The 23,908-nt window shown below is 55.1% G+C and overlaps 1 protein-coding gene across 2 annotated transcripts in view; it reads right to left on the reverse strand.

The window, feature by feature from the left end:
- The window catches only part of LOC120942874 (carbonic anhydrase 4-like), a 58,838-nt gene that overhangs the window by 29,701 nt on the left and 5,229 nt on the right, over positions 1 to 23,908 (reverse strand). For both annotated transcript variants that reach the window (XM_040355802.1, XM_040355803.1), the window contains exons 2-4: positions 19,393 to 19,461; positions 13,605 to 13,631; positions 10,137 to 10,301 (exon numbers count right to left, since the gene is read on the reverse strand). In XM_040355802.1, coding sequence (XP_040211736.1) covers positions 10,137 to 10,301; positions 13,605 to 13,631; positions 19,393 to 19,450 — 250 coding nt within the window. In that variant the 5' untranslated portion in view covers positions 19,451 to 19,461. The remainder of the gene's footprint in view (positions 1 to 10,136; positions 10,302 to 13,604; positions 13,632 to 19,392; positions 19,462 to 23,908) is intronic.

Here is a 23,908-nt window from a genome sequence, read left to right on the forward strand (position 1 = left end):
AAAGTGTCTTGGTTCCAGCATCCAGTCTTGACTCATGTGTGGGGAATCCTGTGATGTTCTTGTATGGAGAGGAGGGAATGCTTGACGGAGATATCATACCGATACCGTCACAATGGCCCCCCTTTTGCTCCCTGCTCCGGCAAATCCGGTTGGACCTTCCCTGGTCCAGTAGGGTTGACGGGTTCAGAGCTTTTAGTCAGAGGTTAACTCCGTTTGGCATGACTGACCTCTCTTGGCAACTGCTTCAGACTCAGGTATGTCACCGGGTCGTCAGATCACACGCCGGTCAGTCCCCAAGTCTTTGTGCGATCTGCAAAGTCACCAGAAGTCAGTGTGAAGACAGCGAATGGGTCTGTGCGCCGCCGTCTAGGTGTCCCGCTATGGGAGGGGCAGGTTATGGCTCTGAAGTGACAATCACAGGAGATTCATAAAAAGAAAAAGTTATATTTGTTGAAATGCTGTAGCACTGGTGCTCAGAGTCCGGGGGGGGGGGGGGGACTCAGAGCCCCATAAGGTCAGCCACCCCCTGCTCCCTCCGCAGCCGCCGGTTCTCCTCTTTGAGCTTCTCCAGCTCCATCTCCAGTTCATGGAGCCTGGGGGGGTCAGCCCGCTGTGACCTCAGGTGGTTGTTCTCCTCCTCCATGCGGCTTATGCACTCCTCCAGCTCTATGTACTCACGGATCAGATCCTGCTTGCTCATGTCCTGCAGGCTTTCCACGTGGTCCTTCATCATCAGGAACTGGGTGGTGGTGTAAGGGGCCACCGGTGGGCCCTTGGTGAACATCTCGGCCCGCATCTGGGGCGCCCGCTGCGATTCCATCTCCTCTAGTCGCTTCTTCTCCTCCCAGGTCAGCTTGTTATATGACTTCCAGGACCTCTTCTTCTTGAAGGGTGGCCGGCGGTGCCTCTTTCTGCCCAGCTCCCTCCAGGGCCCCTCCGGCTCAGGGCTGTCGCCCATGACCAGCTGACAATGGTGTTCCCTGTTGTCCGTAACAACAGATTGTACCATGAGGGCTTCGTAAGGGGTGCCCAATGGTTCTTCCTGACCCAGCTCCTTTGGATCCCAAGCCGAGTCTACACAATGGGCTGCTGCTGGTGGGCGGTACCCAGGTTGAGACCAATTTGACCTGGTGTTGTCATTCATGGGGCAATTCTGCTTGAAGTGACCCAGCTGTTTGCACCGGAAGCAGCGTTGTTTGTTGTCCTCCTGGCGTGGGTAGCGAGGGCTAGATGTCATCGGTCTGTTAGGCGGTTGGTATCTAGCGGCTGGTGGGTGTGAGGGTGCCGTTGGTCGTGGAGGTTGTACCCGTGGTGTGACCTGGTTTGTCTTGCGAGTATCCGCATATTCATCCGCCAACTTCGCGGCCTCTGGTAGAGTCATGGGCCTGCGATCTCTCACCCAATCTTTGATGTCCGTCTGGATGTGATTGTAAAATTGCTCCAGGAGCATTAGTTGCAAAATGTCCTCTGCGGTGGTGGCCTGGCTGCTGTTAACCCAGTTAGAGGCCGACAGGGACAACTGGCATGCCCATTCCGCGTAAGTCTTTCGTGGTTTTGCGTGAGTCCCTGAACTTCTGTCGGTGGGACTCTGGGGTTACTGCATAACGAGCCAGGAGCGCTTCTTTAACCCGGGCGTAGCTATGGATATCCTGATCTGGCACGGTCCGGAAAGCATCAGAAGCTTTGCCTGACAGTTTGCCTGACAATATTGCAACCCACTCTCCTCTAGCTATTCGGTGCAGGTTACATTGTCGCTCAAAATCCGCCAGGAAGTTATCAATCTCACAGTCCTTTTCATCAAAAGCTTTAAAAGCGCTAAACGGAATCTTCCTTGTGTCTGCTGTGCTGTACTCACTGATTGGAGGATGTGCGGCTGCTTGTTGGACTGCTGCCAGTTTTAACTGTAGTTCTGCGTCCCTTATTTGTTTATCCTCCTGTAGCTCTGCGTCTCTTATTTGTTTATCCTCCTGTAGTTCTGCGTCTCTTATTTGTTTATCCTTCTGTAGTTCTGCGTCTCTTATTTGTTTATCCTCCTGTAGTTCTGCGTCCCTTATTTGTTTATCCTCCTGTAGTTCTGCGTCTCTTATTTGTTTATCCTTCTGTAGTTCTGCGTCTCTTATTTGTTTATCCTCCTGTAGCTCTGCGTCTCTTATTTGTTTATCCTTCTGTAGTTCTGCGTCTCTTATTTGTTTATCCTTCTGTAGTTCTGCGTCTCTTATTTGTTTATCCTCCTGTAGTTCTGCGTCCCTTATTTGTTTATCCTCCTGTAGTTCTGCGTCTCTTATTTGTTTATCCTTCTGTAGTTCTGCGTCTCTTATTTGTTTATCCTCCTGTAGCTCTGCGTCTCTTATTTGTTTATCCTTCTGTAGTTCTGCGTCTCTTATTTCTTTAGCCTTCTGTAGTTCTGCGTCTCTTATTTGTTTATCCTTCTGTAGCTCTGCGTCTCTTATTTCTTTAGCCTCCTCCGCTAACAGGTCCATCACTTTCAGCACCACATCCGGCGTTGGGTTCGGGCCGAACCACGCTAGCTTCTCTCTCATTAGCTTGTTGGCTGGCGATTCCTCCTCCTGAATCACTGGTGTCTCCATCTCTTGTACTGCTGGCGTTGCTGCAATCCCGTCCTCCTGGTCTAGCTCCATTGATTCTGCTATGATGACCCGCTTGGTTTTGTTGCTAGCAATCCTTCCACGAACTTCCAGTAGTTCTTCCAGTGTCTGCTTGGAATCCGGGTGTGAAGGAGAGTAGAAGGGAAGATCCCGCCGCTGCCAACCAATTTGTGACGGTATCGGTATGATATCCCCGTCAAGCATTCCCTCCTCTCCATACAAGAACATCACAGGATTCCCCACACATGAGTCAAGACTGGATGCTGGAACAAGACACTTTAATGACACAAAAACTCAGCTTATATGTGGTTACAGCCTGTTAGGAACGCCCCCCTCACACAGTGGGGTTTCCCATACAGATTATAGGAGACAAGTCGGAGCCGACCATGCAGACACGTTTCTTTAGATAAAGACATCACTGGAGTTAATTAATACACTGAAGCAATCAGAATAATTAACATACTACTTCTCTAATCATTTAGCCTGATGATACAATACACATCTTTTAAGGGTAAACACAGATCTTCTTTACACAACACAATAGATCAATTAACCTTTAGAATAGTGAGGGGACATTAGCACGTCAATAACCTGTCAGAGGAATGAATCACACATGAAATTCCTTTCTACCTCTACCCATGGCTAGCAGGGAGCAGTACACTGAGACATATAGGCAAATGTATCACACTCGGTATATCTATGGTGTAATTGAGGGGCGCTCGGTGTATCTATGGTGTAATTGAGGGGCGCTCGGTGTATCTATGGTGTAAAGGAGGGGCGCTCGGTATATCCAGGGTGTAAAGGAGGGTCGCTCGGTATATCTATGGTGTAAAGGAGGGGTGCTCGGTGTATCTATGGTGTAATTGAGGGGCGCTCGGTATATCCAGGGTGTAATTGAGGGGCGCTCGGTATATCTATGGTGTAATTGAGGGGCGCTCGGTATATCCAGGGTGTAATTGAGGGGCGCTCGGTATATCTATGGTGTAAAGGAGGGGTGCTCGGTGTATCTATGGTGTAAAGGAGGGGTGCTCGGTATATCTATGGTGTAAAGGAGGGGTGCTCGGTATATCCAGGGTGTAATTGAGGGGCGCTCGGTATATCTATGGTGTAAAGGAGGGGTGCTCGGTATATCCAGGGTGTAAAGGAGGGGCGCTCGGTATATCCAGGGTGTAAAGGAGGGGCGCTCGGTGTATCTATGGTGTAATTGAGGGGTGCTCGGTATATCTATGGTGTAATTGAGGGGTGCTCGGTATATCTATGGTGTAAAGGAGGGGTGCTCGGTGTATCTATGGTGTAAAGGAGGGGTGCTCGGTGTATCCAGGGTGTAATTGAGGGGCGCTCGGTATATCCAGGGTGTAATTGAGGGGCGCTCGGTATATCTATGGTGTAAAGGAGGGGCGCTCGGTGTATCTATGGTGTAAAGGAGGGGTGCTCAGTATATCTATGGTGTAAAGGAGGGGCGCTCGGTGTATCTATGGTGTAAAGGAGGGGTGCTCGGTATATCTATGGTGTAAAGGAGGGGTGCTCGGTATATCCAGGGTGTAATTGAGGGGTGCTCAGTATATCTATGGTGTAATTGAGGGGTGCTCGGTATATCTATGGTGTAAAGGAGGGGCGCTCGGTATATCTATGGTGTAAAGGAGGGGCGCTCGGTATATCTATGGTGTAATTGAGGGGCGCTCGGTATATCCAGGGTGTAATTGAGGGGCGCTCGGTATATCTATGGTGTAATTGAGGGGCGCTCGGTATATCCAGGGTGTAAAGGAGGGGCGCTCGGTATATCTATGGTGTAAAGGAGGGGTGCTCGGTATATCCAGGGTGTAAAGGAGGGGCGCTCGGTATATCTATGGTGTAAAGGAGGGGTGCTCGGTGTATCTATGGTGTAAAGGAGGGGTGCTCGGTATATCTATGGTGTAATTGAGGGGTGCTCGGTATATCCAGGGTGAAATTGAGGGGCGCTCGGTATATCTATGGTGTAATTGAGGGGTGCTCGGTATATCCAGGGTGAAATTGAGGGGCGCTCGGTATATCTATGGTGTAATTGAGGGGCGCTCGGTATATCCAGGGTGTAATTGAGGGGCGCTCGGTGTATCCAGGGTGTAAAGGAGGAGCGCTCGGTATATCCAGGGTGTAAAGGAGGGGCGCTCGGTATATCTATGGTGTAAAGGAGGGGCGCTCGGTATATCTATGGTGTAAAGGAGGGGTGCTCGGTATATCTATGGTGTAAAGGAGGGGCGCTCGGTATATCTATGGTGTAATGGAGGGGCGCTCGGTGTATCTATGGTGTAAAGGAGGGGTGCTCGGTGTATCTATGGTGTAAAGGAGGGGTGCTCGGTATATCCAGGGTGAAATTGAGGGGCGCTCGGTATATCCAGGGTGTAATTGAGGGGCGCTCGGTATATCTATGGTGTAAAGGAGGGGCGCTCGGTATATCTATGGTGTAAAGGAGGGGTGATCGGTATATCTATGGTGTAAAGGAGGGGCGCTCGGTATATCTATGGTGTAAAGGAGGGGTGCTCGGTATATCCAGGGTGTAATTGAGGGGCGCTCGGTATATCTATGGTGTAAAGGAGGGGCGCTCGGTATATCTATGGTGTAATTGAGGGGTGCTCAGTATATCTATGGTGTAAAGGAGGGGTGCTCGGTATATCCAGGGTGTAATTGAGGGGCGCTCGGTGTATCCAGGGTGTAAAGGAGGGGCGCTCGGTATATCTATGGTGTAATTGAGGGGCGCTCGGTATATCTATGGTGTAAAGGAGGGGTGCTCGGTGTATCTATGGTGTAATTGAGGGGCGCTCGGTATATCCAGGGTGTAAAGGAGGGGCGCTCGGTATATCCAGGGTGTAATTGAGGGGCGCTCGGTATATCTATGGTGTAAAGGAGGGGTGCTCGGTATATCCAGGGTGTAAAGGAGGGGCGCTCGGTATATCTATGGTGTAAAGGAGGGGTGCTCGGTATATCCAGGGTGTAATTGAGGGGCGCTCGGTGTATCCAGGGTGTAAAGGAGGGGTGCTCGGTATATTCAGGGTGTAATTGAGGGGCGCTCGGTATATCTATGGTGTAAAGGAGGGGCGCTCGGTATATCTATGGTGTAAAGGAGGGGTGCTCGGTATATCTATGGTGTAAAGGAGGGGTGCTCGGTATATCCAGGGTGTAATTGAGGGGCGCTCGGTATATCTATGGTGTAAAGGAGGGTCGCTCGGTGTATCCAGGGTGTAATTGAGGGGCGCTCGGTATATCCAGGGTGTAATTGAGGGGCGCTCGGTATATCTATGGTGTAAAGGAGGGGCGCTCGGTATATCTATGGTGTAAAGGAGGGGTGCTCGGTGTATCCAGGGTGTAATTGAGGGGCGCTCGGTATATCCAGGGTGTAATTGAGGGGCGCTCGGTATATCTATGGTGTAAAGGAGGGGTGCTCGGTGTATCCAGGGTGTAAAGGAGGGGTGCTCGGTATATCTATGGTGTAAAGGAGGGGTGCTCGGTGTATCTATGGTGTAAAGGAGGGGCGCTCGGTATATCTATGGTGTAAAGGAGGGGTGCTCGGTATATCCAGGGTGTAATTGAGGGGCGCTCGGTATATCCAGGGTGTAATTGAGGGGCGCTCGGTATAGCTATGGTGTAAAGGAGGGGTGCTCGGTGTATCTATGGTGTAATTGAGGGGTGCTCGGTATATCTATGGTGTAAAGGAGGGGCGCTCGGTATATCTATGGTGTAAAGGAGGGGTGCTCGGTATATCCAGGGTGTAATTGAGGGGCGCTCGGTATATCCAGGGTGTAATTGAGGGGCGCTCGGTATAGCTATGGTGTAATTGAGGGGTGCTCGGTATATCTATGGTGTAAAGGAGGGGCGCTCGGTATATCTATGGTGTAAAGGAGGGGTGCTCGGTATATCCAGGGTGTAATTGAGGGGCGCTCGGTATATCCAGGGTGTAATTGAGGGGTGCTCGGTATAGCTATGGTGTAAAGGAGGGGTGCTCGGTATATCTATGGTGTAAAGGAGGGGTGCTCGGTATATCCAGGGTGTAATTGAGGGGCGCTCGGTATATCCAAGGTGTAAAGGAGGGGCGCTCGGTGTATCCAGGGTGTAATTGAGGGGCGCTCGGTATATCCAGGGTGTAATTGAGGGGCGCTCGGTATATCTATGGTGTAATTGAGGGGTGCTCGGTATATCTATGGTGTAAAGGAGGGGTGCTCGGTATATCCAGGGTGTAATTGAGGGGCGCTCGGTGTATCCAGGGTGTAAAGGAGGGGCGCTCGGTATATCTATGGTGTAATTGAGGGGCGCTCGGTATATCTATGGTGTAAAGGAGGGGTGCTCGGTGTATCTATGGTGTAATTGAGGGGCGCTCGGTATATCCAGGGTGTAAAGGAGGGGCGCTCGGTATATCTATGGTGTAAAGGAGGGGTGCTCGGTATATCCAGGGTGTAATTGAGGGGCGCTCGGTATATCCAGGGTGTAATTGAGGGGCGCTCGGTATAGCTATGGTGTAAAGGAGGGGTGCTCGGTGTATCTATGGTGTAATTGAGGGGTGCTCGGTATATCTATGGTGTAAAGGAGGGGCGCTCGGTATATCTATGGTGTAAAGGAGGGGTGCTCGGTATATCCAGGGTGTAATTGAGGGGCGCTCGGTATATCCAGGGTGTAATTGAGGGGCGCTCGGTATAGCTATGGTGTAAAGGAGGGGTGCTCGGTATATCCAGGGTGTAATTGAGGGGCGCTCGGTGTATCTATGGTGTAATTGAGGGGCGCTCGGTATATCCAAGGTGTAAAGGAGGGGCGCTCGGTGTATCCAGGGTGTAATTGAGGGGCGCTCGGTATATCCAGGGTGTAATTGAGGGGCGCTCGGTATATCTATGGTGTAAAGGAGGGGTGCTCGGTGTATCCAGGGTGTAATTGAGGGGCGCTCGGTATATCTATGGTGTAAAGGAGGGGTGCTCGGTATATCCAGGGTGTAATTGAGGGGCGCTCAGTATATCCAGGGTGTAATTGAGGGGTGCTCGGTATATCCAGGGTGTAATTGAGGGGCGCTCGGTATATCCAGGGTGTAATTGAGGGGCGCTCGGTATATCTATGGTGTAAAGGAGGGGTGCTCGGTGTATCTATGGTGTAAATGAGGGGTGCTCGGTATATCCAGGGTGTAATTGAGGGGCGCTCGGTATATCTATGGTGTAAAGGAGGGGTGCTCGGTATATCTATGGTGTAAAGGAGGGGTGCTCGGTATATCTATGGTGTAAAGGAGGGGTGCTCGGTATATTCAGGGTGTAATTGAGGGGCGCTCGGTATATCTATGGTGTAATTGAGGGGCGCTCGGTATATCTATGGTGTAAAGGAGGGGTGCTCGGTATATCTATGGTGTAAAGGAGGGGTGCTCGGTATATCCAGGGTGTAATTGAGGGGCGCTCGGTATATCTATGGTGTAAAGGAGGGGTGCTCGGTATATTCAGGGTGTAATTGAGGGGTGCTCAGTATATCCAGGGTGTAATTGAGGGGCGCTCGGTATATCTATGGTGTAATTGAGGGGTGCTCGGTATATCTATGGTGTAAAGGAGGGGTGCTCGGTGTATCCAGGGTGTAATTGAGGGGCGCTCGGTATATCTATGGTGTAATTGAGGGGCGCTCGGTATATCTATGGTGTAAAGGAGGGGTGCTCGGTATATCCAGGGTGTAATTGAGGGGCGCTCAGTATATCCAGAGTGTAATTGAGGGGTGCTCGGTATATCCAGGGTGTAATTGAGGGGCGCTCAGTATATCCAGGGTGTAAAGGAGGGGTGCTCGGTATATCTATGGTGTAAAGGAGGGGCGCTCGGTATATCTATGGTGTAATTGAGGGGCGCTCGGTATAGCTATGGTGTAAAGGAGGGGTGCTCGGTATATTCAGGGTGTAATTGAGGGGTGCTCAGTATATCCAGGGTGTAATTGAGGGGTGCTCGGTATATCCAGGGTGTAATTGAGGGGTGCTCGGTATATCCAGGGTGTAATTGAGGGGCGCTCGGTGTATCTATGGTGTAATTGAGGGGTGCTCGGTATATCTATGGTGTAAAGGAGGGGTGCTCGGTGTATCCAGGGTGTAATTGAGGGGCGCTCGGTATATCTATGGTGTAATTGAGGGGCGCTCGGTATATCTATGGTGTAAAGGAGGGGTGCTCGGTATATCCAGGGTGTAATTGAGGGGCGCTCAGTATATCCAGGGTGTAATTGAGGGGCGCTCGGTATAGCTATGGTGTAAAGGAGGGGTGCTCGGTGTATCCAGGGTGTAATTGAGGGGCGCTCGGTATATCTATGGTGTAAAGGAGGGGTGCTCGGTATATCCAGGGTGTAATTGAGGGGCGCTCGGTATATCTATGGTGTAAAGGAGGGGTGCTCGGTGTATCCAGGGTGTAATTGAGGGGCGCTCGGTATATCTATGGTGTAAAGGAGGGGCGCTCGGTATATCTATGGTGTAAAGGAGGGGTGCTCAGTATATCCAGGGTGTAATTGAGGGGCGCTCAGTATATCCAGGGTGTAAAGGAGGGGTGCTCGGTATATCCAGGGTGTAATTGAGGGGCGCTCAGTATATCCAGGGTGTAATTGAGGGGCGCTCGGTATATCTATGGTGTAAAGGAGGGGTGCTCGGTATATCCAGGGTGTAATTGAGGGGCGCTCAGTATATCCAGGGTGTAATTGAGGGGTGCTCGGTGTATCCAGGGTGTAATTGAGGGGCGCTCAGTATATCCAGGGTGTAAAGGAGGGGCGCTCGGTGTATCCAGGGTGTAATTGAGGGGTGCTCGGTATATCCAGGGTGTAATTGAGGGGTGCTCGGTGTATCCAGGGTGTAATTGAGGGGTGCTCGGTATATCTATGGTGTAGAGGAGGGGTGCTCAGTGTATCCAGGGTGTAAAGGAGGGGTGCTCAGTATATCCAGGGTGTAATTGAGGGGCGCTCAGTATATCCAGGGTGTAATTGAGGGGCGCTCAGTATATCCAGGGTGTAATTGAGGGGTGCTCGGTATATCCAGGGTGTAATTGAGGGGCGCTCGGTATATCCAGGGTGTAATTGAGGGGCGCTCGGTATAGCTATGGTGTAAAGGAGGGGTGCTCGGTGTATCCAGGGTGTAATTGAGGGGCGCTCGGTATATCTATGGTGTAAAGGAGGGGTGCTCGGTATATCTAGGGTGTAATTGAGGGGCGCTCGGTATATCTATGGTGTAATTGAGGGGCGCTCGGTATATCTATGGTGTAACGGAGGGGCGCTCAGTATATCCAGGGTGTAAAGGAGGGGCGCTCGGTATAGCTATGGTGTAACGGAGGGGCGCTCAGTATATCCAGGGTGTAAAGGAGGGGCGCTCGGTATAGCTATGGTGTAACGGAGGGGCGCTCAGTATATCCAGGGTGTAATTGAGGGGCGATCGGTATATCTATGGTGTAAAGGAGGGGCGCTCGGTATATCTATGGTGTAATTGAGGGGCGCTCGGTATATCTATGGTGTAATTGAGGGGCGCTCGGTATATCTATGGTGTAAAGGAGGGGCGCTCGGTGTGGTAGGTGGGGGTACCTGTGTGCCCGATGTTACTGATGCTTTGGAGTTTGGTCGGGGCGCTGTAGTCTGTGAACTGGAACGGTCCCAGGCTGCCATTGTAGTGGGCGGAGCTTTCTGGAATGTCTACAGGTGATTGGCGAGATCCGTTACAGAATTTCTCGGATGTCCAACTGCTGGGAGCTGCGAATGAAACGCAAATTATATTCCTCCTATAGAGTTTGACAAAAGTAAGTACACCGCAATATGTGTAAAGGAAGGGCGCTCAGTATATATCTACAGGCAAGGCGGGGGAGGGGAACCCGCTGGATGGTCCCGCCCCCAGGCTGCAGATCAGGGTCCTGGCGATCTTCTTATATCCTCGGCACCCCAGATGTTTTGGAACTACATTTCCCATGATGCTCCACTACACTGCAGAGGGCATGAGCATCATGGGAAATGTAGTTCTAGAACATCTGAGGTGCCGAGGTTCCCCATCACCGCCCCCCCGCCCCCGCGCTGCAGATCAGGGTCCTGGCGATCTTCTTATATCCTCGGCCATCTTTATGTAGAGACACAATTCTTTATATCAGATCCTCAGAGAGATCTTTCCATGTTGTCCCTCCAGTGACCAGTATGAGAGAGTGAGAGCGATAACACCAAATTTATCACACCTGAGACCTTGTAACACTAACCAGTCACATGACACCGGGGAGGGGGGAAATGGCTAATTGGGCCCAATTTAGAGATTTTCACTTAGGGGTGTCCTGACTTTTGTTGCCAGCGGTTTAGACATTAATGGCTGTGTGTTGAGTTATTTGTTATACAAGCTGTACACCCCTCCCCCCCTGTGTACACCCCTCCCCCCCTGTGTATACCCCTCCCCCTGTACACCCCTCCCCCCTGTACACTCCTCCCCCCCTGTGTATACCCCCCCTGTACACTCCTCCCCCCCCTGTGTATACCCCCCCCCTGTGTACACCCCTCCCCCCCTGTACACTCCTCCCCCCCTGTGTATACCCCCCCCTGTGTATACCCCTCCCCCCCTGTGTATACCCCTCCCCCCCTGTACACCCCTCCCCCCCTGTACACCCCTCCTCCTCCCCCTGTGTACACCCCTCCCCCCCTGTACACTCCTCCCCCCCTGTGTATACCCCCCCCCTGTGTATACCCCTCCCCCCTGTACACTCCTCCCCCCCTGTGTATACCCCTCCCCCTGTACACCCCTCCCCCCTGTACACTCCTCCCCCCCTGTGTATACCCCCCCTGTACACTCCTCCCCCCCTGTGTATACCCCCCCCTGTGTATACCCCTCCCCCCCTGTACACTCCTCCTGCTCCCCCTGTGTATACCCCTCCCCCCTGTACACTCCTCCCCCCCTGTGTATACCCCTCCCCCCCTGTACACCCCTCCTCCTCCCCCTGTGTATACCCCCCCCCTGTGTATACCCCTCCCCCCCTGTACACCCCTCCTCCTCCCCCTGTGTACACCCCTCCCTTACACTCACTACACACCATTGTATGGTAAGGTGGTAGGGGGCGCTAGTGAGAAGGGGGAGGGTAAGTGGTACAATGTCATAGATAGAAGAAATGTGATTTGACACACAGAGTCCCAAAAATGAATAAAGTCCAAAAGAAAAGTGACGGCTCAATAGCCGCGGACAGGTCCGATCCCGGGGGTCACAGGCGCCTGGGTGCAGAAATATTTCTGGCGCCCCCACATGGGCGTCGTCATGTTACTAACTCCTCCCCTTTACAACCACAGAGATGCTCCCCCACAAAGTCTTCATTACCCCGGGATCCTTACATGATCTCCTAACAATAAACACAATACATGAAGAGGACACAGAGGGCTTCTGTTAGAGAGTCTGTCAGATGTTTGGCGCCCCCCACCTCTGCAGGCACCTGGGTGCAATGCACCCTGCCTAGGATCGGCCCTGCCCATGGATCCCAATCAGGAAGGTAAACAATTAGGAATCCGAGAGAATCAATCACAAATCTTCTCATTGAATTGTGCCTCAAAGTGCTCCTTCACTGTGTACAGCGATCGACACCCGATCGTGTTTGGAATGGTAATATGCTTACAGAAGTCATGGATCTCTTTAACAAAAAAGAAGGTCAATCTCCCTTGTGCAGTATAACGTCCGCATGCATAGGGTGCAGGATAACGCCCGCATGCATAGGGTGCAGGATAACGCCCGCATGCATAGGGTGCAGGATAACGCCCGCATGCATAGGGTGCAGGATAACGCCCGCATGCATAGGGTGCAGGATAACGCCCGCATGCATAGGGTGCAGGATAACGCCCGCATGCATAGGGTGCAGGATAACGCCCGCATGCATAGGGTGCAGGATAACGCCCGCATGCATAGGGTGCAGCATAACGCCCGCATGCATAGGGTGCAGGATAACGCCCGCATGCATAGGGTGCAGGATAACGCCTGCATGCATAGGGTGCAGGATAACGCCTGCATGCATAGGGTGCAGGATAATGCCCGCATGCATAGGGTGCAGGATAGCGCCCGCATGCATAGGGTGCAGGATAACGCCCGCATGCATAGGGTGTAGGATAACGCCCTCATGCATAGGGTGCAGGATAACGCCCGCATGCATATGGTGCAGGATAATGCCCGCATGCATAGGGTGCGTCCACAGACAGAGAAACACCCCTTCCCCCAGGGATTTCAAAGATGGGACAGAGAAACAACTCCATCGTGCAACTGATTTTATTTAAAAGGAGTAAAAACAAACATGGGCCAAGTGGCCACTTACATTAAAAAGTGCCCATCCCGGGCCTGCAGACTTATCGGTATCATGCTGGAAACCTCGGTGTCGGCGTGTGTAAGCGCTCCACCGTCAGCTGCTGGGGAAGACGGATGGTTGGGGAATCAAAACAAATGTGACCAGGCTACGCCGCCGACGCACGTTTCATAAGTATTACGTCTTCAGGGGGGCGTGCCTGGTCACGTGTTTTTGTCTTGTGAAATGCGGAAGTGAATTTTTGGATTGACATAGGTCGCGGCCAATTACAGCGCAGTCCCAGTGGCGGCTTGGGCATAACAACTCAAATTCCAGTATCTATAACTAGAAAATGAAATTTGCAAGCAGTGAGCTGCCAAAGTCTTCAGTGTTGTCACATGAAAAGATACAAGGGGTGTACTTACTTTTGTCACATACTGGACATATATTCATATACCTCTTTTAGATCGTGGCCCGGATTCACAAAGGAGTTACGCCGGCGTATCTCCAGATACGCCGTCGTAACTCTGAGTGCGGGCCGTCGCAACTTGGCGCCTGATTCATAGAATCGGATACGCCTCACAGATGCCTAGATACGGGCGATGTAAGTCTCCTACGCCGCCATAACTTAGAGCGCAAGTTGTTTCTGAATACAGGACATGGCGCTCTAAGTTACGGCGGCGTAGTGTATCTGAGATAAGCCACGCCCACCTAAAGATAGGCGCTTCTTTGAGAATCTGGCCCGTATATATATATATTAAAGACTCACCGCAGGACGGGTCGGTGTAACACCAATCTGAGGAGAAGAATGAAGGTGATGAGGAGAAGGAAGTCTCACATGTAATGTAACGTCATTCAGATCAATAGAGAGAGTTCAATGTCTTCTACACATGAGGAGAGGCGAGAACTCGGGGGGGGGGGGGGAGGGGGAAGTATTGATGACCAGCGGCAAGAACTCGGGGGGGGAGGGGGAAGTATTGATGACCAGCGGCAAGAACTCGGGGGGGGGAAGTATTGATGAACAGCGGCAAGAACTCGGGGGGGGGGGGAAGTATTGATGACCAGCGGCAAGAACTCGGGGGGGGGGAGTATTGATGAACAGCGGCAAGAACTCGGGGGGGGGGGGGGGAAGTATTGATGACCAGCGGAGAGAACTCGGGGGGGGGGGGAGTATTGATGAACAGCGGCGAGAACTCGGGGGGGAGAGGGAAGTATTGATGACCAGCGGAGAGAACTCGGGGGGGGAGGGAAGTATTGATGACCAGCGGAGAGAACTCGGGGGGGGGGAAGTATTGATGACCAGTGGAGAGAACTCGGGGGGGAGAGGGAAGTATTGATGACCAGCGGAGAGAACTCGGGGGGGAGAGGGAAGTATTGATGACCAGCGGAGAGAACTCGGGGGAGGGAAGTATTGATGACCAGCGGAGAGAACTCGGGGAGGGGGAAGTATTGATGACCAGCGGTGGGAACTCGGGGGGAGAGGGAAGTATTGATGACCAGCGGAGAGAACTCGGGGGAGGGGGAAGTATTGATGACCAGCGGCGAGAACTCGGGGGGGGGGGAAGTATTGATGAACAGCGGCAAGAACTCGGGGGGGAGAGGGAAGTATTGATGACCAGCGGAGAGAACTCGGGGGAGGGGGAAGTATTGATGACCAGCGGTGGGAACTCGGGGGGGAGAGGGAAGTATTGATGACCAGCGGAGAGAACTTGGGGGGGGGGGGAGTATTGATGACCAGCGGAGAGAACTCGGGGGGGGGGAAGTATTGATGACCAGCGGAGAGAACTCGGGGGGGAGAGGGAAGTATTGATGACCAGCGGAGAGAACTCGGGGGGAGAGGGAAGTATTGATGACCAGCGGAGAGAACTCTGGGGGGGAGGGAAGTATTGATGACCAGCGGAGAGAACTCGGGGGGGAGAGGGAAGTATTGATGACCAGCGGAGAGAACTCGGGGGGGGGGGGGTATTGATGACCAGCGGAGAGAACTCGGGGGGGGAGGGAAGTATTGATGACCAGCGGTGGGAACTCGGGGGGGGGGGAAGTATTGATGACCAGCGGTGAGAACTCGGGGGGGAGAGGGAAGTATTGATGACCAGCGGAGAGAACTCGGGGGGGAGAGGGAAGTATTGATGACCAGCGGAGAGAACTCGGGGGAGGGAAGTATTGATGACCAGCGGAGAGAACTCGGGGGAGGGGGAAGTATTGATGACCAGCGGTGGGAACTCGGGGGGAGAGGGAAGTATTGATGACCAGCGGAGAGAACTCGGGGGAGGGGGAAGTATTGATGACCAGCGGCGAGAACTCGGGGGGGAGGGAAGTATTGATGAACAGCGGCAAGAACTCGGGGGGGAGAGGGAAGTATTGATGACCAGCGGAGAGAACTCGGGGGAGGGGGAAGTATTGATGACCAGCGGTGGGAACTCGGGGGGGAGAGGGAAGTATTGATGACCAGCGGAGAGAACTCGGGGGGGGGAGGGAAGTATTGATGACCAGCGGCGAGAACTCGGGGGGGGAGGGAAGTATTGATGACCAGCGGAGAGAACTCGGGGGGGGGAGGGAAGTATTGATGACCAGCGGCGAGAACTCGGGGGGGGGAGGGAAGTATTGATGACCAGCGGAGAGAACTCGGGGGGGGGGGGGAGTATTGATGACCAGCGGAGAGAACTCGGGGGGGAGGGAAGTATTGATGACCAGCGGAGAGAACTCGGGGGGGAGAGGGAAGTATTGATGACCAGCGGTAGGAACTCGGGGGGGAGAGGGAAGTATTGATGACCAGCGGAGAGAACTCGGGGGGGGGGAGAGGAAAGTATTGATGACCAGCGGAGAGAACTCGGGGGGGAGAGGGAAGTATTGATGACCAGCGGAGAGAACTCGGGGGGGAGAGGGAAGTATTGATGACCAGCGGTGGGAACTCGGGGGAGAGGGAAGTATTGATGACCAGCGGTGAGAACTCGGGGGGGAGAGGGAAGTATTGATGACCAGCGGAGAGAACTCGGGGGGGGGAGGGAAGTATTGATGACCAGCGGAGAGAACTCGGGGGGAGAGGGAAGTATTGATGACCAGCGGAGAGAACTCGGGGGGGGGAGGGAAGTATTGATGACCAGCGGAGAGAACTCGGGGGGGGGAGGGAAGTATTGATGACCAGCGGCGAGAACTCGGGGGGGGGAGGGAAGTATTGATGACCAGCGGAGAGAACTCGGGGGGGGGGGGAGTATTGATGACCAGCGGAGAGAACTCGGGGGGGAGAGGGAAGTATTGATGACCAGCGGTAGGAACTCGGGGGGGAGAGGGAAGTATTGATGACCAGCGGAGAGAACTCGGGGGGGGGGAGAGGAAAGTATTGATGACCAGCGGAGAGAACTCGGGGGGGAGAGGGAAGTATTGATGACCAGCGGAGAGAACTCGGGGGGGAGAGGGAAGTATTGATGACCAGCGGTGGGAACTCGGGGGAGAGGGAAGTATTGATGACCAGCGGTGAGAACTCGGGGGGGAGAGGGAAGTATTGATGACCAGCGGAGAGAACTCGGGGGGGGAGGGAAGTATTGATGACCAGCGGAGAGAACTCGGGGGGAGAGGGAAGTATTGATGACCAGCGGCGAGAACTCGGGGGGGGGGGAGGGAAGTATTGATGACCAGCGGCGAGAACTCGGGGGGGGGAGGGAAGTATTGATGACCAGCGGAGAGAACTCGGGGGGGGGGGGAGTATTGATGACCAGCGGAGAGAACTCGGGGGGGAGAGGGAAGTATTGATGACCAGCGGTGAGAACTCGGGGGGGAGGGGGAAGTATTGATGACCAGCGGAGAGAACTCGGGGGGGAGAGGGAAGTATTGATGACCAGCGGCGAGAACTCGGGGGGAGGGGGAAGTATTGATGACCAGCGGTGAGAACTCGGGGGTGGGAGGGAAGTATTGATGACCAGCGGTGAGAACTCGGGGGGGAGAGGGAAGTATTGATGACCAGCGGCGAGAACTCGGGGGGGAGAGGGAAGTATTGATGACCAGCGGTGAGAACTCGGGGGGGGGGGGAGGGAAGTATTGATGACCAGCAGCGAGAACTCGGGGGGGAGAGGGAAGTATTGATGACCAGCGGCAAGAACTCGGGGGAGAGAGGGAAGTATTGATGACCAGTGGAGAGAACTCGGGGGGGGGGGGGAAGTATTGATGACCAGCGGAGAGAACTCGGGGGGGGGGGGGGGGAAAGTATTGATGACCAGCGGAGAGAACTCGGGGGGGAGGGAAGTATTGATGACCAGCGGAGAGAACTCGGGGGTGGGAGGGAAGTATTGATGACCAGCGGCAAGAACTCGGGGGGGGGGGGGAGTATTGATGACCAGCGGAGAGAACTCGGGGGGGGGGGGTATTGATGACCAGCGGAGAGAACTCGGGGGGGGGGAAGTATTGATGACCAGCGGAGAGAACTCGGGGGGAGGGAAGTATTGATGACCAGCGGCAATAACTCGGGGGGGGGGAGGGAAGTATTGATGACCAGCGGAGAGAACTCGGGGGGGGAGGGAAGTATTGATGACCAGCGGAGAGAACTCGGGGGGGGGGGAGAGGGAAGTATTGATGACCAGCGGAGAGAACTCGGGGGGGGGGAGGGGGAAGTATTGATGACCAGCGGCGAGGACTCGGGGGGGGGGAAGTATTGATGACCAGCGGAGAGAAATCGGGGGGGGGGGGGAAGTATTGATGACCAGCGGCGAGAACTCGGGGGGGGAGAGGGAAGTATTGATGACCAGCGGAGAGAAATCGGGGGGAGAGGAAAGTATTGATGACCAGCGGAGAGAACTCGGGGGGGAGAGGGAAGTATTGATGACCAGCGGAGAGAACTCGGGGGGGAGGGGGAAGTATTGATGACCAGCGGTGAGAACTCGGGGGGGGGGAGGGAAGTATTGATGAACAGCGGCAAGAACTCGGGGGGGGGGGGGGGTATTGATGACCAGCGGAGAGAACTCGGGGGAGGGAAGTATTGATGACCAGCGGAGAGAACTCGGGGGAGGGGGAAGTATTGATGACCAGCGGTGAGAACTCGGGGGGAGAGGGAAGTATTGATGACCAGCGGAGAGAAATCGGGGGGGGAGGGAAGTATTGATGACCAGCGGTGAGAACTCGGGGGGAGAGGGAAGTATTGATGACCAGCGGTGAGAACTCGGGGGGGGGGAGGGAAGTATTGATGACCAGCGGAGAGAACTCGGGGGGGGGGGGGGAAGTATTGATGACCAGCGGAGAGAACTCGGGGGGGAGAGGGAAGTATTGATGACCAGCGGAGAGAACTCGGGGGGGAGGGAAGTATTGATGACCAGCGGTGAGAACTCGGGGGGGAGGGAAGTATTGATGACCAGCGGAGAGAACTCGGGGGGGGGGGAGTATTGATGACCAGCGGAGAGAACTCGGGGGGGGGGGAAGTATTGATGACCAGCGGAGAGAACTCGGGGGGGGGGGGAAGTATTGATGACCAGCGGAGAGAACTCGGGGGGGAGGGGGAAGTATTGATGACCAGCGGAGAGAACTCGGGGGGGGGGGGAAGTATTGATGACCAGCGGAGAGAACTCGGGGGGGGGGGGGGAGTATTGATGACCAGCGGAGAGAACTCGGGGGGGGGAGGGAAGTATTGATGACCAGCGGAGAGAACTCGGGGGGGGGGGGGGAAGTATTGATGACCAGCGGTGAGAACTCGGGGGGGGGGGGGGATTGATGACCAGCGGAGAGAACTCGGGGGGGGGGGAAGTATTGATGACCAGCGGAGAGAACTCGGGGGGGAGAGGGAAGTATTGATGACCAGCGGAGAGAACTCGGGGGGGAGAGGGAAGTATTGATGACCAGCGGAGAGAACTCGGGGGGGGAGAGGGAAGTATTGATGACCAGCGGAGAGAACTCGGGGGGGAGGGAAGTATTGATGACCAGCGGTGAGAACTCGGGGGGGAGGGAAGTATTGATGACCAGCGGAGAGAACTCGGGGGGGAGGGAAGTATTGATGACCAGCGGAGAGAACTCGGGGGGGGGGGGGAGTATTGATGACCAGCGGAGAGAACTCGGGGGGGGGGAGAGAAGTATTGATGACCAGCGGAGAGAACTCGGGGGGGGGGGGGGGGAAGTATTGATGACCAGCGGTGAGAACTCGGGGGGGAGGGAAGTATTGATGACCAGCGGAGAGAACTCGGGGGGGAGAGGGAAGTATTGATGACCAGCGGAGAGAACTCGGGGGGGGGGAGTATTGATGACCAGCGGAGAGAACTCGGGGGGGGGGAGTATTGATGACCAGCGGAGAGAACTCGGGGGGGAGAGGGAAGTATTGATGACCAGCGGAGAGAACTCGGGGGGGGGGGGGAGTATTGATGACCAGCGGAGAGAACTCGGGGGGGAGAGGGAAGTATTGATGACCAGCAAAGAGAACTCGGGGGGGGGGGGGAGTATTGGGGGGAGGAGTATTGGGAGGGGGAGGGGAGTATTGGGGGGAGGAGTATTGGGAGGGGGAGGGGAGTATTGGGGGGGGAGGGGAGTATTGGGGGGGAGGAGTATTGGGAGGGGGAGGAGTATTGGGGGGAGGGGAGTATTACCTGATCCGGACTGAGAAAGACAAAGAGCCACCAGGAAGATCTGGAAATGGAATCCCATCGTCCTTCAGCCTGAAAGGAAGTCGTCATTACAATTCAGAGAACATCGGAACCTTCCTTCCCGTCTACTGAGCCAGTCCTTACCATAGAGGAGTGCCCACTGTGTGTGCCAAGGAATATACCCACCAGACCATGGAATATACCCACCAGACCAAGGAATATACCCACCAGACCAAGGAATATACCCACCAGACCAAGGAATATACCCACCAGACCAAGGACTATACCCACCAGACCAAGGAATATACCCACCAGACCAAGGAATATACCCACCAGACCAAGGAATATACTCACCAGACCAAGGACTATACCCACCAGACCATGGAATGTACCCACCAGACCATGGAATGTACCCACCAGACCAAGGAATATACCCACCAGAACCTTCCTCCCCGTCTACTGAACCCTTCCTCACCATAGAGGAGTGCCCACTGCGGGTGCCATGAAGGTTTACCCCCGGAGAATAATGACCAAGAAGCTGATAAATGCAGATTCCCAGCTTGGCAGAAACATCTGGAGATGGGAAATCTTTCCCAGTAGTGATGAATGAAGTGTGTGGAGGATTATTAATGAATTATCACTATACTGGTTCCCCCCCGAGGTTCTCCCCCCCCCAAAGGTTCTCCCCCCCGAGGTTCTCCCCCCCTGAGGTCCCCCCCCCCGAGGTTCCCCTCTGAGGTTCCCCCCCCCCCGAGGTTCCCTCCCCCGAGGTTCTCCCCCCCTGAGGTCCCCCCCGAGGTTCCCCTCTGAGGTTCCCCCCCTCTGAGGCTCTCCCCCCCCGAGGTTCTCCCCCCTCTGAGGCTCCCCCCCCTGAGGTTCCCCCCCCGAGGTTCCCCCCCCCAAGGTTCTCCCCCCTGAGGTTCCCCCCCTCTGAGGCTCTCCCCCCCAGGTTCTCCCCCCAGATGTTCTCCCCCCCGAGGTTTCCCCCCAAGGTTCTCCCCCCAGATGTCCCCCCCCAAGGTTCTCCCCCCAGATGTTCTCCCCCCCCAAAGGTTCTCCCCCCCGAGGTTCTCCCCCCCTGAGGTCCCCCCCGAGGTTCCCCTCTGAGGTTCCCCCCCAAGGTCCCCCCCCCGAGGTTCCCTCCCCCGAGGTTCTCCCCCCCTGAGGTCCCCCCCCGAGGTTCCCCTCTGAGGTTCCCCCCCTCTGAGGCTCTCCCCCCCGAGGTTCTCCCCCCTCTGAGGCTCCCCCCCCCGAGGTTCCCCCCCCAAGGTTCTCCACCCTGAGGTTCCCCCCCTCTGAGGCTCTCCCCCCCAGGTTCTCCCCCCAGATGTTCTCCCCCACCGAGGTTCCCCCCCAAGGTTCTCCCCCCAGATGTCCCCCCCCAAGGTTCTCCCCCCAGATGTTCTCCCCCCCCGAAGTTCCCCCCCAAGGTTCTCCCCCCAGGGTGTAACCTTCATTCGGTGCATTACTTTACATTTTCCTACATCTGTCGTACGGCTTCCACCCCTCTGCCCTATCAAGGTTTTCCTGTAAGGTTGCTAAACTGGGCACTGCCATGGATGACATAATGGTGTACAGAGGGGGAGGGAATTTTTATGGGAAGCCAATCACTCACATGGGTGACGTGTACCAATGTACAGTGGGGGAGGGTCTATGCATGAGAGGTCTGGCACTGCCATGGGGGGGGGGCATTCAGAAATGTAGAGAGGAGAGGGATCTGGGGGGATCCGTAGTGGAGAAGGATCTGGGGGGGATCTGTAGTGGAGAAGGATCTGGGGGGATCTGTAGTGGAGAAGGATCTGGGGGGATCCGTAGTGGAGAAGGATCTGGGGGGATCCGTAGTGGAGAAGGATCTGGGGGGGTCCGTAGTGGAGAGGGATCTGGGGGGATCCGTAGTGGAGAAGGATCTGGGGGGATCTGTAGTGGAGAAGGATCTGGGGGGATCTGTAGTGGAGAAGGATCTGGGGGGATTCGTAGTGGAGAAGGATCTGGGGGGATCCGTAGTGGAGAAGGATCTGGGGGGATCTGTAGTGGAGAAGGATCTGGGGGGGATCTGTAGTAGAGAAGGATCTGGGGGGATTCGTAGTGGAGAAGGATCTGGGGGGATCTGTAGTGGAGAAGGATCTGGGGGATCCGTAGTGGAGAAGGATCTGGGGGGATCCGTAGTGGAGAAGGATCTGGGGGATCCGTAGTGGAGAAGGATCTGGGGGGATCCGTAGTGGAGAAGGATCTGGGGGGATCCGTAGTGGAGAAGGATCTGGGGGGGTCCATAGTGGAGAAGGATCTGGGGGATCCGTAGTGGAGAAGGATCTGGGGGGATCTGTAGTGGAGAAGGATCTGGGGGGATCCGTAGTGGAGAAGGATCTGGGGGGGTCCGTAGTGGAGAGGGATCTGGGGGGATCCGTAGTGGAGAAGGATCTGGGGGGATCTGTAGTGGAGAAGGATCTGGGGGGGATCTGTAGTGGAGAAGGATCTGGGGGGATCCGTAGTGGAGAAGGATCTGGGGGGATCCGTAGTGGAGAAGGATCTGGGGGGATCCGTAGTGGAGAAGGATCTGGGGGGATCCGTAGTGGAGAAGGATCTGGGAGGATCTGTAGTGGAGAAGGATCTGGGGGGATTCGTAGTGGAGAAGGATCTGGGGGGGATCCGTAGTGGAGAAGGATCTGGGGGGGATCTGTAGTGGAGAAGGATCTGGGGGGGATCTGTAGTAGAGAAGGATCTGGGGGGATTCGTAGTGGAGAAGGATCTGGGGGGGATCCGTAGTGGAGAAGGATCTGGGGGGATCTGTAGTGGAGAAGGATCTGGGGGGGATCTGTAGTGGAGAAGGATCTGGGGGGGATCCGTAGTGGAGAAGGATCTGGGGGGATCCGTAGTGGAGAAGGATCTGGGGGATCCGTAGTGGAGAAGGATCTGGGGGGATCCGTAGTGAAGAAAGGATCTGGGGGGATCCGTAGTGGAGAAGGATCTGGGGGGGTCCATAGTGGAGAAGGATCTGGGGGATCCGTAGTGGAGAAGGATCTGGGGGGATCTGTAGTGGAGAAGGATCTGGGGGGATCCGTAGTGGAGAAGGATCTGGGGGGATCCGTAGTGGAGAAGGATCTGGGGGGGTCCGTAGTGGAGAGGGATCTGGGGGGATGCGTAGTGGAGAAGGATCTGGGGGGATCTGTAGTGGAGAAGGATCTGGGGGGATTCGTAGTGGAGAAGGATCTGGGGGGATCTGTAGTGGAGAAGGATCTGGGAGGATCTGTAGTGGAGAAGGATCTGGGGGATCCGTAGTGGAGAAGGATCTGGGGGGGTCCGTAGTGGAGAAGGATCTGGGGGGATCCGTAGTGGAGAAGGATCTGGGGGGATCCGTAGTGGAGAAGGATCTGGGGGGGTCCGTAGTGGAGAGGGATCTGGGGGGGATCTGTAGTGGAGAAGGATCTGGGGGGATTCGTAGTGGAGAAGGATCTGGGGGGGATCCGTAGTGGAGAAGGATCTGGGGGGGATCTGTAGTGGAGAAGGATCTGGGGGGGATCTGTAGTGGAGAAGGATCTGGGGGGGATCCGTAGTGGAGAAGGATCTGGGGGATCCGTAGTGGAGAAGGATCTGGGGGATCCGTAGTGGAGAAGGATCTGGGAGGATCTGTAGTGGAGAGGGATCTGGGGGATTCGTAGTGGAGAAGGATCTGGGGGGATCCGTAGTGGAGAAGGATCTGGGGGGGTCCGTAGTGGAGAAGGATCTGGGGGATCCGTAGTGGAGAAGGATCTGGGGGGATCCGTAGTGGAGAAGGATCTGGGGGGATCCGTAGTGGAGAAGGATCTGGGGGGGTCCGTAGTGGAGAGGGATCTGGGGGGATGCGTAGTGGAGAAGGATCTGGGGGGATCTGTAGTGGAGAAGGATCTGGGGGGGATCTGTAGTGGAGAAGGATCTGGGGGATCCGTAGTGGAGAAGGATCTGGGGGGATCTGTAGTGGAGAGGGATCTGGGGGGGGATCTGTAGTGGAGAAGGATCTGGGGGATCCGTAGTGGAGAAGGATCTGGGGGGATCTGTAGTGGAGAAGGATCTGGGGGGATGCGTAGTGGAGAAGGATCTGGGGGGATCTGTAGTGGAGAAGGATCTGGGGGGGATCCGTAGTGGAGAAGGATCTGGGGGGGATCTGTAGTGGAGAAGGATCTGGGGGGATGCGTAGTGGAGAAGGATCTGGGGGATCTGTAGTGGAGAAGGATCTGGGGGGGTCCATAGTGGAGAAGGATCTGGGGGATCCGTAGTGGAGAAGGATCTGGGGGGATCTGTAGTGGAGAAGGATCTGGGGGGATCCGTAGTGGAGAAGGATCTGGGGGGATTCATAGTGGAGAAGGGTCTGGGGGGATCCGTAGTGGAGAAGGATCTGGGGGTCCGTAGTGGAGAAGGATCTGGGGGATCCGTAGTGGAGAAGGATCTGGGGGGATCTGTAGTGGAGAAGGATCTGGGGGGATCCGTAGTGGAGAAGGATCTGGGGGGATCCGTAGTGGAGAAGGATCTGGGGGGGTCCGTAGTG

The sequence above is a fragment of the Rana temporaria genome, chromosome 6 (assembly GCF_905171775.1).
Source record: "Rana temporaria chromosome 6, aRanTem1.1, whole genome shotgun sequence".
NCBI classification, from domain to species: domain Eukaryota; kingdom Metazoa; phylum Chordata; class Amphibia; order Anura; family Ranidae; genus Rana; species Rana temporaria.